The 13,476-nt window shown below is 41.5% G+C and overlaps 1 protein-coding gene across 1 annotated transcript; it reads right to left on the reverse strand.

Annotated features, from left to right (window-relative positions):
• Positions 1-4,948: 4,948 nt before the first annotated feature.
• Positions 4,949-11,882, reverse strand: LOC149383080 (putative LRR receptor-like serine/threonine-protein kinase At1g56130). The gene is made up of 24 exons (XM_089629092.1): positions 11,744-11,882; positions 11,346-11,535; positions 11,099-11,170; positions 10,927-10,998; positions 10,767-10,838; positions 10,581-10,652; positions 10,343-10,414; positions 10,178-10,249; positions 10,009-10,080; positions 9,836-9,907; positions 9,670-9,741; positions 9,389-9,460; positions 9,199-9,264; positions 9,038-9,103; positions 8,847-8,894; positions 8,670-8,734; positions 8,252-8,592; positions 7,955-8,150; positions 7,651-7,863; positions 7,307-7,425; positions 7,023-7,233; positions 6,470-6,701; positions 6,233-6,383; positions 4,949-5,540 (listed from the first exon to the last, which is right to left on the reverse strand). Exons 1-24 carry the CDS (start codon positions 11,847-11,849, stop codon positions 5,196-5,198), a joined length of 3,069 nt encoding a protein of 1,022 aa, XP_089485218.1. The 5' UTR covers positions 11,850-11,882; the 3' UTR covers positions 4,949-5,195.
• Positions 11,883-13,476: the final 1,594 nt, after the last annotated feature.

Here is a 13,476-nt window from a genome sequence, read left to right on the forward strand (position 1 = left end):
TGTATTACGTAAGCAAAGCGCTCTTAGACGCCGAAACGCGATACCCGGAGATAGAGAAGCTGTCGCTCGCTCTGGCTATGTCCGCGAGGAAGCTCCGGCCATATTTTCAAGCACATCAAGTTATAGTAAGGACCGAGTACCCAATCAAGAAAGCCCTGCAAAAGGGCACTTCGACAAGGATGGCCGTTTGGTCCCAGGAATTAGGTGAATACGGGGTGGAGTTCCAGTCAAGAACGGCGATCAAGGGACAAACTGTCGCTGACTTTATCGCCGAGTTCACCTACGATGTGAACCTATGCCAGGATGAGGAAGACAAGCGGGGCAAAGAAGTCGTGGAAGACAAGGAAGCAGGCAAGAAGAGGAAGGCCGCCCCTGACGGGCCAGTCTGGAGTCTGCACGTAGACGGAGCGTCCAACGTCCGTGGATCAGGGGCAGGAATCGTCTTCGTCAATCCAGATGGGGAAAAGCTCAAATATGCCATCCATTTCCAGTTCAAAGCTTCGAATAATGAGGCTGAATACGAGGCCCTCCTGGCCGGACTCGACTTGGCTAGGAAGCTCGGAGCTGAGAATCTCAAGATCCACTGCGACTCGCTCCTCATCGTCAACCAAGTAAAGGGAGAATACCAAGCCAAGGAGGAAAACATGGCAGCATACCTGAAAGAAACCAAGCTTCGACTGGAGTCAGTCCCTTGGTACGAGATCGTACAGGTCCCAAGAGGCTCGAACGCCGAGGCCGACGCCTTGGCTCGAATGGCTTCAGGCGGTGACGACGAAGAGCTAGGTAAACTACCCGTCGAAACCTTGAAGCTTCCGTCCATCAGCAAGGAGGAGGTAAATCTAATTGAAGAAGAACCCCAGGCGAACTGGATGACTCCGATCATCAGGTACCTCCGTGACAATATCCTCCCCACCGACCAAGCCGAAGCCAAGAAGGTGAAGTACCACGCGCATAAGTATGTCTGGAGGGGATCCACGCTGTACAAGAGAGGGTATTCGCAGCCGCTCCTTCGATGCTTAGACAGCGCTGAAGCAGACTACGTCTTGAGGGAAATCCACGAAGGAATTTGTGGAAATCACTCTGCGGGCCAGTCCTTGACCCTGAAGACGCTCAAGCAAGGTTACTTCTGGCCAACGATGAAGAAAGACGCGTTTGACTTGGCGCGAAAATGCGATAAGTGTCAGAGGTTCTCGCATGTCCCGAGGCAGGCCCCAGCTCCGCTGTGTTCGATCATCGTGGCACGACCATTCGCGAAATGGGGAGTGGACCTCATCGGGAAACTCCCAATGGCGTCAGGCCAACGAGTTTGGGCAATAGTCGCCATCGACTACTTCACCAAGTGGGTGGAGGCGGAACCCCTGGCTACAGTAACAGAAGCGAACACTACCAATTTCATATGGAAATCGATAATATGCCGCCATGGTATCCCCGCCTCGATCGTCACTGACAATGGTAGCCAGTTCGACAACGCGAAGGTCCGGAGGATATGCGAGCAGTTGAAGATTAGTAAGACCTTCTCATCGCCGCGCCACCCTCAAGCGAACGGTCAAGTCGAGGCCGTGAACAAGACGATCAAGGAAACTTTGAAGAAAAAGTTGGAAGAGAAGAAAGGCGCATGGGCCGACGAGCTCCCCCTCGTCCTCTGGGCATACCGAACAACGACGCGAACCGCCACCGGCGAGACGCCTTTCTCCCTGACCTACGGGGTCGAGGCCGTCATCCCCGTCGAGATCGGTGCCCCATCATTCCGGACAGAAAACTTCGACGAAGAGAGCAACGATGAAGCCCTCCGGATGGAACTCGATGTGATCGAGGAGAAGAGAGCCGAAGCGTTCACCCGCCTGGCCGCACAAAAGAGGATCATCGAGAAGCATTACAACTCGAAGATCAAGGCCCGCCGTTTTGCCGAAGGAAGCCTCGTCTTGAGGAGAGTGTTCCAAAACACCCAAGTTCGCGGGGCAGGGGTGCTCGGACCAAACTGGGAAGGGCCGTACCGAGTCCGGAAGGTGATACACGACGGGACCTATCACCTCGACAAGATGGACGGCACAGAGATCAGGCACCCGTGGAATGCGGAACACCTCCGCCAATACTATCAGTAGGAGTTAACATTTACTTTCCAAAAGCGGCCTTCCGCCCAAGTGTAATTTTATTTTGCCAAAACGGCCACCGGCCCAAGTGTACTTTGAATTTCTCTAAAGCAGGCAACGCGCCAAAGTAATGAATGAAGTCGAAACTCGCGTTCAGTTTGCCAAACTCATCTCCTAATTTTTCATACAATTTGACTCAAATTGCATAAAAAACTGGGGGGTTAACAGAGTAGGACGAACACCAAGCATAAAACGCAACGACAAATTAAAAAAAAAAAAACCAATAGCATGCACACGTGCGAAAATGCAGGAATACAGGCGTTGCAATCATGACGATGAGGGCCTCGCGGCGTCGAGCCCCAAACGCACCTCAAAGTGTCCACGGGATCCGAGAAATGGGGTTTCGCAACGATGAAACTCCGAACACATCTCAAAAATCCCGTGCGACCCGAGATGAGGGGACTTGCGCCATCAAGTCCCCGACCGACCTCAAAGCGTCTACGGGATCCGAGAAATGTGGTTTCGCAACGATGAAACTCCGAACACATCTCAAAAATCCTGTGCGACCCGAGATGAGGGGACTTGCGCCATCAAGTCCCCGACCGACCTCAAAGCGTCTACGGGATCCGAGAAATGGGGTTTCGCAACGTTGAAACTCCGAACATATCTCAAAAAAAAAAAAAAAAAAAAAAAAAATCCCGTACGACCCGAGATGAGGGTACTTGCGCCATCAAGTCCCCGACCGACCTCAAAGTGTCCGCGGGATCCGAGAAATGGGGTTTCGCAACATTGAAACTCCGAACATATCTCAAAAAACCCTGTGCGACCCGAGATGAGGGGACTTACGCCATCAAGTCTCCGACCAACCTCAAAGCGCCCATGGAACCCCGAGCGTATCTCAAAGAGTTCTGTGCGACCCGAGATGAGGGGGCTCGCGTCATCGAGTCCCCGACCAATCTTAAAGCCTTTACAAGATCCGAGGAGAAAATGGACTCACTGCTCCGAGACCAGAAACACAACTCAAAGAATCCTGTGAAGCCCAAAATAAGGGAACTCGCGCCACCGAGAACCCAACCCACCTCGAAGCCTGCTCAAGGCGCAAGAAGGGAAAAGGCAGCAAGAGCCCCGCACAAGCTCAGAGCATTTCCATTCAACAAACAAAAAAAAAAGAAGAAAAAAAAACAAAAAGAAAGAGCACTGACAATACTACAAAGTTTCCCGCACGACATGTCGCACGCGAAACTGGGGGGTTAATGTTATACCGTCATTTTTCTTATGTAAAAATGACACCCCAATTGCTAAAACGTCGTTACAATATAAAAAGACAATTTAGTCAAACAGGCTAAAAATACGCATGACTAAAACAAGCGCCAAGCGCAAGCGCCAAGCGCAAGCGACAAGCGCCAAGCGCCAAGCGACAAGCGCCAAGCACCAAGCGCCAAGCGCAAGCGCCAAGCACCAAGCGCCAAGCGCAAGCGACAAGCACCAAGAGCAAGCGACAAGCACCAAGAGCAAGCGCCAAGCGCCAAGCGACAAGCACCAAGCGCAAGCGACAAGCGCCAAGCGCAAGCGCCAAGCGACAAGCGCCAAGCACCGATTTTTTTCCTATAAATAGTTCATTCATTCTCAACTCAAAACTCAATTCACTCTCAAGTCATTCTCTCGACTCAAAATCCTCTCTCGACTCAAAATCCTCTCTCGACTCAAAATCTTCTCTCAACCCCAGAATTCTCTAAGCCAAATACTCTCCCAACTTCAAAATTATCCCGGATCATAAACAAAAAACCGAGAGCCACCTCTCGACGGGAGAAAGAAAAATAAAAATCCAAGAATCCACTCACATAGCAAACACACTCGCCCTGAACTACGTCATGACCTGATCCCGCAAAGCGGGTACGTAGGCAGCTCACGAAGAGCACGGTCACAACCCCCACACACCCCCCATTCACCCTACTCGCTCCTAAAAAAACACAAATCCTCTTGAGAGTCGAGGAAACGTGACCCTGACAACAAAAGATCGAGACACGTCGCAAGCTCGCACCCCGACACGTGTCCCGCAAATGTTATCCGAGAAATCGCATTAACATCTCGGCTATCATACCACTATCATCTGTTAATGATGTAGTCGGTGAAGTTCGTCGCAAAGCGACACCTAGATTATGCTCAGTCGACTTGTACTGACCTCATCGACACTAAAATCATTGACTATGAATTCTCGAGTTGTTGATAAGAAGACTCGTCAAAATTATCGAGTCTAGAGACTGGTCTTTTTGAACTTGCAGTCACACCACGCACTGGATAATGACCATGTTGCAGAAGTAGAGCAATGCTATTATAATGCTAATTTCCTCGATCATTGTTTCTCACAGTAGAAGTCGAGGTAATCAAACTCAAACCCACCGAACAGGATGTCAATTTTCCTATCCAGGAATTTCAGGCATCAAATACTAGAAAGAATCAAATATACGAGTCTCATCGCGCTGATCGAGTGAGATAGAACCTTTCCCACCACTAACATTGTTCTAATTATCTTCCTCAAGGTTCATCAATCCTGATTAGTCGGCTAAAGTAAAATTACTAAACGTGTTACTAGGGGGTGAAACAACTGGCTGTTATTAGCACGATTAAATAAACCAACAATCAAACAAGCAATCACAATATCTCAATAATAAAAGGTAAATTACTTAGGTTTGACGACCGGCTCTCAAACATCTCTCTTTTTTTACTTCTCAAATGTAGGATTCTTAAAAATAAAAATAAAAAATAATAATAATAACATGTAGGATTAATATTTCTCCAATGTTATTTAATAAAATAAATTACTATCTGGGTTTTAAATTCATGAAAAACATCCCTTGTTTTTTTCAACTATTAAAAAAAAATTAGTACTTGTACTATCAAAATTAGTTATTTCTAGAAGTTAGAAGTAAATACTTTTGACATTCATTTAATACTTTCATCTATACTTTCTACGCCAACGATTTTAGGCACATACCAATATAAAACATGAAAGAAATAAAATCACAATCCAAAACAAACTTAAACCAGAGTTTCTAGGATTGTAAAAGATACAATTGGGCACTAATGAAGTGTTACGTATGATTTTCAGTATGTGATGTTTTGAAGAATGGGCAGAGTTGAAGATCTAGGCGATGAGTCCAAATGTGTTGTGGTCGTGGTTGAGGACGAGCAATAAGCATCGGTCACTTGAGTGGTGACATCATCGAATCTCCAATCTGCAAAGTAACCGGGCCTCGAAATCTCACTGTTCACTTCGGCATCGCCCAAGAGCATTGCTACAACGCGCGACATTGATGGTCTGATCAACGGAGACGTTTGAGCGCATAAGAGAGCCACGCTTATGACTCGTCTCACTTGCTCATCGTCAAACTCGTGTAGCCGCGGATCAAGAAGATCCATTTCGCTCTTTCGATCGCGTAGATTCCAGGCCTATATAGTATGGATGAGAAGAGAAACGTGCTATGAGCGGTCACTATTTCGAAATCGTATAACTGTCATAAAGTTGTTACTTTTGCTTTTAACAATAAACAGGCTTCAGAAAGTTTAATCTAGCCTGTTAATCCTAAAAAATAAAAATAAAAATAAAAATAAAAATAAAAATAAAAATAAACTTTAAACAATGTTTTGCTTGGGGGTGCGCAAACCGTGAATCGTACCAGACCGGCGCTTAGTTTGAAACATTTTTTTTTCTAATCTTGTCCGGGTTTTTTAATCAATCTCAAACGGTCCGGTCCAGTTTCAATATTTGAAACTGGCTATTGAAACTGGCTCTAATTTTTTTTCTTTATATTTGAAAAATATATTCAAAATTGTCGACAACCAGACCAGATCAATCTAAAACGACATGGTCCTGTTTAGTTTATTTTCTTATTTAGTCCGGTCTGGTCCGGTCCGGTCTCAGTTTTTTCCAAACCGTTTAAAACTGTCCGGTCCTGTTTAAATACTGATCTGGGACTGACCAGACCGTGCCCCCTCAAATTTCTGAATATGATCATCAAGCGTTACCTTTTATTTTTATTCTCAAATTCATTTTCCAACTAAACTTTTTCTTCATTGACTAAGAGAAATTGAAAATCATGTAAACATAATCTAGGATGCAAATCGCGTTATTTTTTTCGTACCCATTCAAGAAGATATCTCTTGTCTTCTTCCAAGGTCATGTCAGAGCGAGGTCGGCCACTGACTATCTCCAAAGCCACAACACCAAAGGCATACACGTCAGCTTTCTCTGTCAGGTGTCCACTCATCGCGTACTCCGGCGCGAGATATCCGCTACACATCATCGACACAGTTAATCACAACGAAAAAGCAAAAAATTTCGGATTGTAATCTACAAGGAATGTTTTAGAAGACCCAACAATGTCCCGGCGACACATGTGCTTATGTGAGTATTTTCTTCGTCGTAAAACTTTGCCAATCCAAAGTCGGAAATCTTGGGGTTGAGATTAGAGTCCAGCAGAATGTTACTGGCTTTTACGTCTCGGTGAACTATTCGGACGTGCGATTCCTCGTGAAGATAAGCAAGACCTCTCGCTACTCCTAGGCAAATGCCAAAGCGAGTCGACCAGTTGAGATTCAAGTTCTTCTCTCCTGCTTGAGTCAGTCACTATTTAGTCTATGAAGTTAATCACAATTCAGGGATTAAATAGTTTGTAAAAAAAAACCAGGTTGATAATAAGAACCTTATTATCATATTGATAGGCGATAAGACAATACAAGATAACCGGCTATTCCAGACACCAGTAACTCTCCCAAAAGACTAAGCCTAAACCCAAAATAATTCTTTTTTCCCCTATATGATTATTTCATAGCCCAAATTCCCATCAGTTGACTAAAACACGAGATATTTGTGGCTGAAAAATTTCGAAAACAGATAATTGACGTCCAAAAGAGTGGTAGCTAGTCTCATACCAAAGAGTGCCTGATCAAGACTATTGTTCTCCAAGTACTCATAAACAAGAAGTCTTTTGTCTCCCTCAATACAGCAACCATGCAATTTGACCAGGCTTCGGTGTTGCACTGAAGATATTGTGGCGATTTCGGCTACAAACTGGCTCTTTCCTTGGCGCGATGTCCCTGACAGTTGCTTTATGGCAACAATTCTTCCATCATCAAGCGTTCCCTGTAAATATAGCCCCAACTTTTAGCTTAAGAAACTTCATGGGCAAGGAAGTCAGTATGAGAAATAGACTTACCTTATAGACAGCTCCAAATCCTCCTTCCCCCAACTTATTGACTGAATCGAAGTTATTTGTCGCCGTTTTTAGTTGAGCATACTTGAAAGTGAATTCTATCAGATCAATCCCTATAAGCTCTGTAAAACACAAAAAATGATCGTATCAAATGCTTAACATCCTCAAATAAAAAACAATTGGTATGTTATCAACGTGAGATTCCTAATATTTTAGGAGCCGATTTAGTGCTTCTTGACCGTGTATGCAGCGACAAAACTACTGTCTTATTATGCTTACCTGTGAAGTTTAAATAGATAAAAAAAAAATCCCCAAAAGTATAAAACAGAAGAGATCAATCAACTTACCTTCTTTGTAAGTGGCTTGATATTTCTTTCTTCTTCGAATCACATAGAAAGCACCTAAACCAAGGAATAGGATTACAGCCCCAATACCAACACCAACACCAACATCAATTTTCACACCGGTTTTGGTCTTCTCACTGGTAGGAGGAATATTCTCACTGGTAGGAGGAATATTCTCACTGGTAGGAGGAATATTACTGACAGTCGGTATGAAATCTGTATTGGGTATTTCACCAAGTTGGGTATATTAGTACGAGAAAGAGACAAAGAAGTCAGCTTTTAAAAGGATTGATTCTTATTATGTTACCTGGCGTAGCACTGATGGCGGAAATAGAAGGTCCATAAGTACCTTGAGCAGGTATGCAACAAGTCCCTTTCCCGGCCCAAAAGAGATGGATTTCAAGGTAGTTCTCTGTCACCCGGGCCATGAAGTTTAAATTGATAAACTGAGAAAATGCCCCGTTTTCGTCCCGCATATCGAAATCCTTCATAACTAAAATCCCCTAAAATAGCACGCATGTATTGAGCCACAGAATAGAAGTGTCATAGCTAGTAAATACATATAAAGCCCCTTTAGAAATAATTGAGTGAATATGCTAAGCACCTGGATATAAATATCGAACACGCGTCGTCCCAGACTTCTCCAAGAAGAAGTACTTTCTATTGCTGTTTCTATAAATTGGAGACTTATGTTGTACTTCCCATTCTCAAGTCCTAGTCCATAATATCTTAGTGAAGAAGCAGAAAGTCTTGCTGTCTGGAAGATTGATGATTCTTCTTTGACTTCAAAACTTCCAAGGAATATTCCAACATTGCTCACAGCCCATCTGTTGGTGCTCACAACATGATACATAGCCGGACCTAGAGTTTCGTTATCACTCTCGTACACAATTCCATTGGAAGCCCTAACTTCATCGCCACCGCACTTGATCCCAAAATTATAATCTGCATACCAATGGTATTTAAAAAAACTACAACAGAGGAATGTGTGTAAAAATACTCACAAAGTCCATTATACTCACAGATACCCTTGCCGTGATTGCAAGGAAAGTTGCTTTGGAGGCAGTTCAGTCTTGGTGGAAGAGCTCTAAACAGACAACATGAGTGGGTATGAACAATTACGAGCATGTGACTGGTAACCAAGCAATTATGTTCAAATTACGGTGCAAATGGTGCGGTTCAATTACGCAAAGACTTACCCTATCTGTGAGTCTTTTACTTTGAAGTAGTTATTTCCAACTAAATTTCTGAATTCCAGACCAAAAATAAATGGGAAAAAGGGAGTTTTGTTAGTTTCTTTGTTAAATTAATAACAATAAGGAAAAACTAATGGTGATCAATCAAGACCAAAATTAAGTAAAATCATGAGCTACGTATAATCACTACTTACAACTGCAAGTCTTGTTCGTTGATCCATGAAGGAAAGCTCCCATCTAAATTGTTGTATGATAAATCACTGCAACTCATACGATGACAAAACAAAACAACAAATTGTTTGGTTAGGCAAGGAACAACAAAACAGATTCATTTTAATATAATCAATGTGCTTACATATATCGCAGAGAGGCTATTTTTCGTTGTGGCAAACCGCCAATTAAACTATTGTTTCCAAGAAACCTGTTTGAGGAAAGAGAAATGCATGTTTCTACAGAAAGATAATCCGGCCAAAAAAAAAAGCTATATACACTTTTCCCCCCCATTTTTAGGCATCTAAAATAGCGAACGAGCAAAGATGTATTACAGTAAAGTGAGTGATCTCGAGATAAAAAGAGAGTCCGGAATCACCCCAGTTAATTTGTTGAAGCTTAAATCCCTGTAAATGATAAGAAAAGAAAAAAAGAAAAAAAAAAAAAAAAAGGAAAGAAAAGCGTACATGCATATGTACATCATATATTTTAACTATGTAAGGAATAAAGTCTATGAAACATTTTCTTTTCAAAAGAAAACAAAGCTGGCCGGGTTCTTTTAGTCTTCAGAATCAACTAGCTAAACATCAATAGACCCAAAAGTACCAGAACTTACAATTGCACCAAAGATTGGTTTTCTCCAATGTTTGATGGGATGGAACCAGTTATATTGTTATTCCTCAAAACTCTGTGGTTTCATTAAAACGGTTGGGTTAAAAAATAAACCACTAAAGAAATACACAAGGCCCAAAAACACAATACTAGAAGATAATTTTACTTACAAGATAGTAAGAAGCTTCATATCCTTGATGAAGTCGAGAGAAGAAGCCATATTCGATATCTCAGTTAGTCGTCTACAGATAAAATAAGCACCGGCATATGTTAGCTTTCCACGAAGGTGCATATAAATAAGAGGAGTAGATGAGAGGTGCAAAATCATGTTAAGGCTGCTCACAACTCTTCCAGAGAAGTCAGACTGGCAAACGTGGAAGGGATAGGGCCTTCGAAAGAGTTTCCTCCAAGTTGCCTGTGGAAGCACATTATTTCGGGTTTCCATCGAATTGCTTGGAATTGAAGTTCTATTAAAGGAAGCTCTTAATCAAGTTTTGTTCAGTTCATCTTACAAAACTATAAGCTGTGACCAATTTCCTATGAAATCAGGTATCCGGCCCGTGAACTCGTTGTCTGATGCCCATCTGGAACAAAAGCAGCTTTTTTTTTTTTTTGTTTTATTTATTTTAAATGTTTGTAACAGAAGAGGAAAACAAACGAGGGAGACAAAGTTATACATTCTTTCCATGTTTTTCAGATTTGCAAATGTCGAAGGAATCTGGCCACTAAACCCTCCACTGTCAATGTAACTGCCAAAACAAGAAAACCCCCGGAGATTCAGTCTCCAACAGTGAAGAAAAATCTCAAAGGATTTGATAGAGGACTGACTATATGTTCTTTGACATGAAAGTAGTAACTATTATACTCAGCAGTCGAAAATGATTAGAACGTAAGAGAACAATGCAATAAACTTACAGTTGTTGCAATTTCGATAAGTTCCCGAGCATAGGTGGCAGAGGACCGGAGAAGCTGTTTGTCGCAAGGGACCTGAAGAATTGGATTCCTCATAATATTGATGTTAGGTTCAGACCATAATGTATACAACATAAAAAAAACACGAAAATTAATTGACGGTAATATTTGAGAGTGCTCGTGGAATACAAAATTAGTAACTCGGTAAGTTGACCGAGTTCTTCTGGTATTTCCCCTGACAATGCATTTATACCAAGGTCCCTGTAGTATTCAGAAAAGTAATATACTTTATCAAATGAAGATCACAACATAGACTTGAATGAATAACCGAAATTATAAGTATGCTTACAAGTATTGCAAGCGAGTTAGATTTCCAATAGACGGAGAAAGAGTTCCTGTCAAAAAATTCTGCCCCAAATTCCTTCAACAAACAGACGTAGATGAAGTTAGCTGAGTCTGCAATATAACCTAAAAAGTATTGTTAAAAAAATTATGAATTAGCGCAAAAAAAATATGCATACAAGTTGAAGAGGTATGTGAGAGTCCAGAGCTGTTCTGGAATTGTACCGGTAACATCCAACGCATATACTTTCCTGTAAAATAAAATAATAATAAATATTGATAACAATTCCAATGTCAGACCTGGGTTACTTTTGGAGGAGCTACTTACACCTGATATTTAAGTCATTATGTCCTCAAAAAAAAAAAAAAAACACATGTCAAATTAAAGATAAAATCTTTTGGTTTGGTGGTTGTTGCGAGACTTACAACTGAGTTATGTGGCAAAGAGATCTGTTGCTGAAAGAGCAATCGCATTTGATGAAAGGGTTGAATTGGGGGTCGTTGAAGTCCGCGGCGTCGTCTATGGCGGCGCCGCTGCACGGATCTCCGGTCGTGTTCCATTGTGTAGTATTGGCCTTTATGCTCCACTGTGCAAATATTGCATTCAAAGCTCTCACTGCATCCAAAAATACAGAGTTAGACACATGTATGGGAAGCAAAATCTTCTGGTCCCGAATTTCCTGATAATTCCCCGTTGACTCAAAATTCAACAAGTCATCCTAAGTTAATGCAATTCTCAAGTTTAAACAACTAAAAAAATAAGGTGCGTATGGCATGAATCTACTAAGAGAGGAAAGTTATAGGAAGTGTACGCATATATATACCTTCTGAGGGATCAGTATCATGTCCTCTTGCTACAGATGCAAAAACAAAAAAGAAAGCAACATAATAATAGTTGAAAACAAAAGCTGAGGAGGAGAATCCAGACATGGAAACGAAAGATTCCAAAAGTGATATCAACCAGTTATAATTTGATGTATTATTGCCTTTGAGTTTGAATGTCTTCTTTTTAAGCAATCTATTCAGTCGTTGGGAGAAAACGAAAGGTCTCCTTTACTTGGTCAAACATGATCACTAAACTTTTCTTTCTTTGATTTTTACCATTATTACCCAAAAAAAAAACTACTGGTTAAAGATTCCAAAATACTCTTGCATTAGATTTAGAGCCGCAATTTATATCACCTAAGTTCTGGGGATGTAAGTAGTGCCATGTGGCCCATGTCCCACACTTTAATTAGAAAAATAAATAATGTGAAATTCGGTGCACCATCACAAAACTTGTAAAAAGTTGAAGTTACATAACAGTAATAAACTCTAGTAACATTTTTCATTACACATTTAAGAAGAAGAGCAAGTCTTCTGTTTACGTATTATCTGACTTATTCGGTAAAAAAGATAAACCATTAAAAAAGAAAATGAAAAAAAAAAATGCCATATTTCTTACAATGGCATTACTGTACTAAAGATACCATAAAATCACATTTATGCATGTTTCCAAAAATAATTGGTGTGAAATTTTGTCCAAAACAAGAAAACCTATATATAAAATAAATAAATAAAATAAAGCAGTTACATACGTACAAGTAATTAAAAAAATTAAATTATACACTGCATATTTATTTTCTAAATACACTACGTTAAAGTGAAAACCTTTAGCATAACGTTAGGGCCACAACAACTAAAACAATTTTTTTTTTAAACGGTAACTTCATTTTATATATATATATATATATATATATATATATATATATATATATATATATATATATATATATATATATATATATTGGCGAAAGCCACTTTACACAAAAGATGGGTCGTTTATAGCTAGCTCCCCGGATCCAACGCCAATCGAGCACGCGAACCCGGGCTGAGCCAAACCATAAAACGAAACCACTACCAAAAGCTAGCCCTATAGGCCTTTACATAGAGGAAAGGTGAAACTTAGATACAAAAGCTAATCTAGAGTGTGTCTTAAAGAGACAACAACCAAAAGGGACCATGTAGGTCTTTGTACATAAAAACTCTAAGGGGACAAAAGCTCCCGCCCCTGGTAACCGGGATAAGACACTGAACAAAAGGAAGGAAATTCTTTCTTTTCGGCTATCATATGGCGCTTGCCCAATCTCTTTGTAAATCTGCCAAAGAGTAGCCTTTGAAATCTTTCTCCGAGCTGTGAAGCCACATAGCTATGAGTCTGTTAGATGTATCTTGAAGACCTTCTGCGTTCCAGCCTTCGTCTTCGAAGATGCATTTGTTTCGTAGAAGCCAAATCGCCCAAAAACCCGCAAGCACTCCTGCTTTAACTGCTGCCACCCATCGAGCCTTTTTCCTAGTCGAAGTATGAACCTGGAAAAAATCAACCAACAAAATAACAGAAGAAGCGTGGATACCGACTTTACCGAAGAACCAACTCCACCAACTCGCCGCTGCGGGACAGTCAACAAAATAAATGTTGATCGTCCTCAGCAGCGCGTTTGCACACCATACAGCAGTTGGGAGACAAAACCCGCTGTGGGTTTTGCCTTTGGATGCGATCAGACGTGTTGACTCGATT

Source organism: Urtica dioica, chromosome 10, assembly GCF_054948205.1.
Source record: "Urtica dioica subsp. dioica isolate 48M chromosome 10, U.dioica_male_clone48M_v1_H2, whole genome shotgun sequence".
In the NCBI taxonomy this organism is placed as follows: domain Eukaryota; kingdom Viridiplantae; phylum Streptophyta; class Magnoliopsida; order Rosales; family Urticaceae; genus Urtica; species Urtica dioica.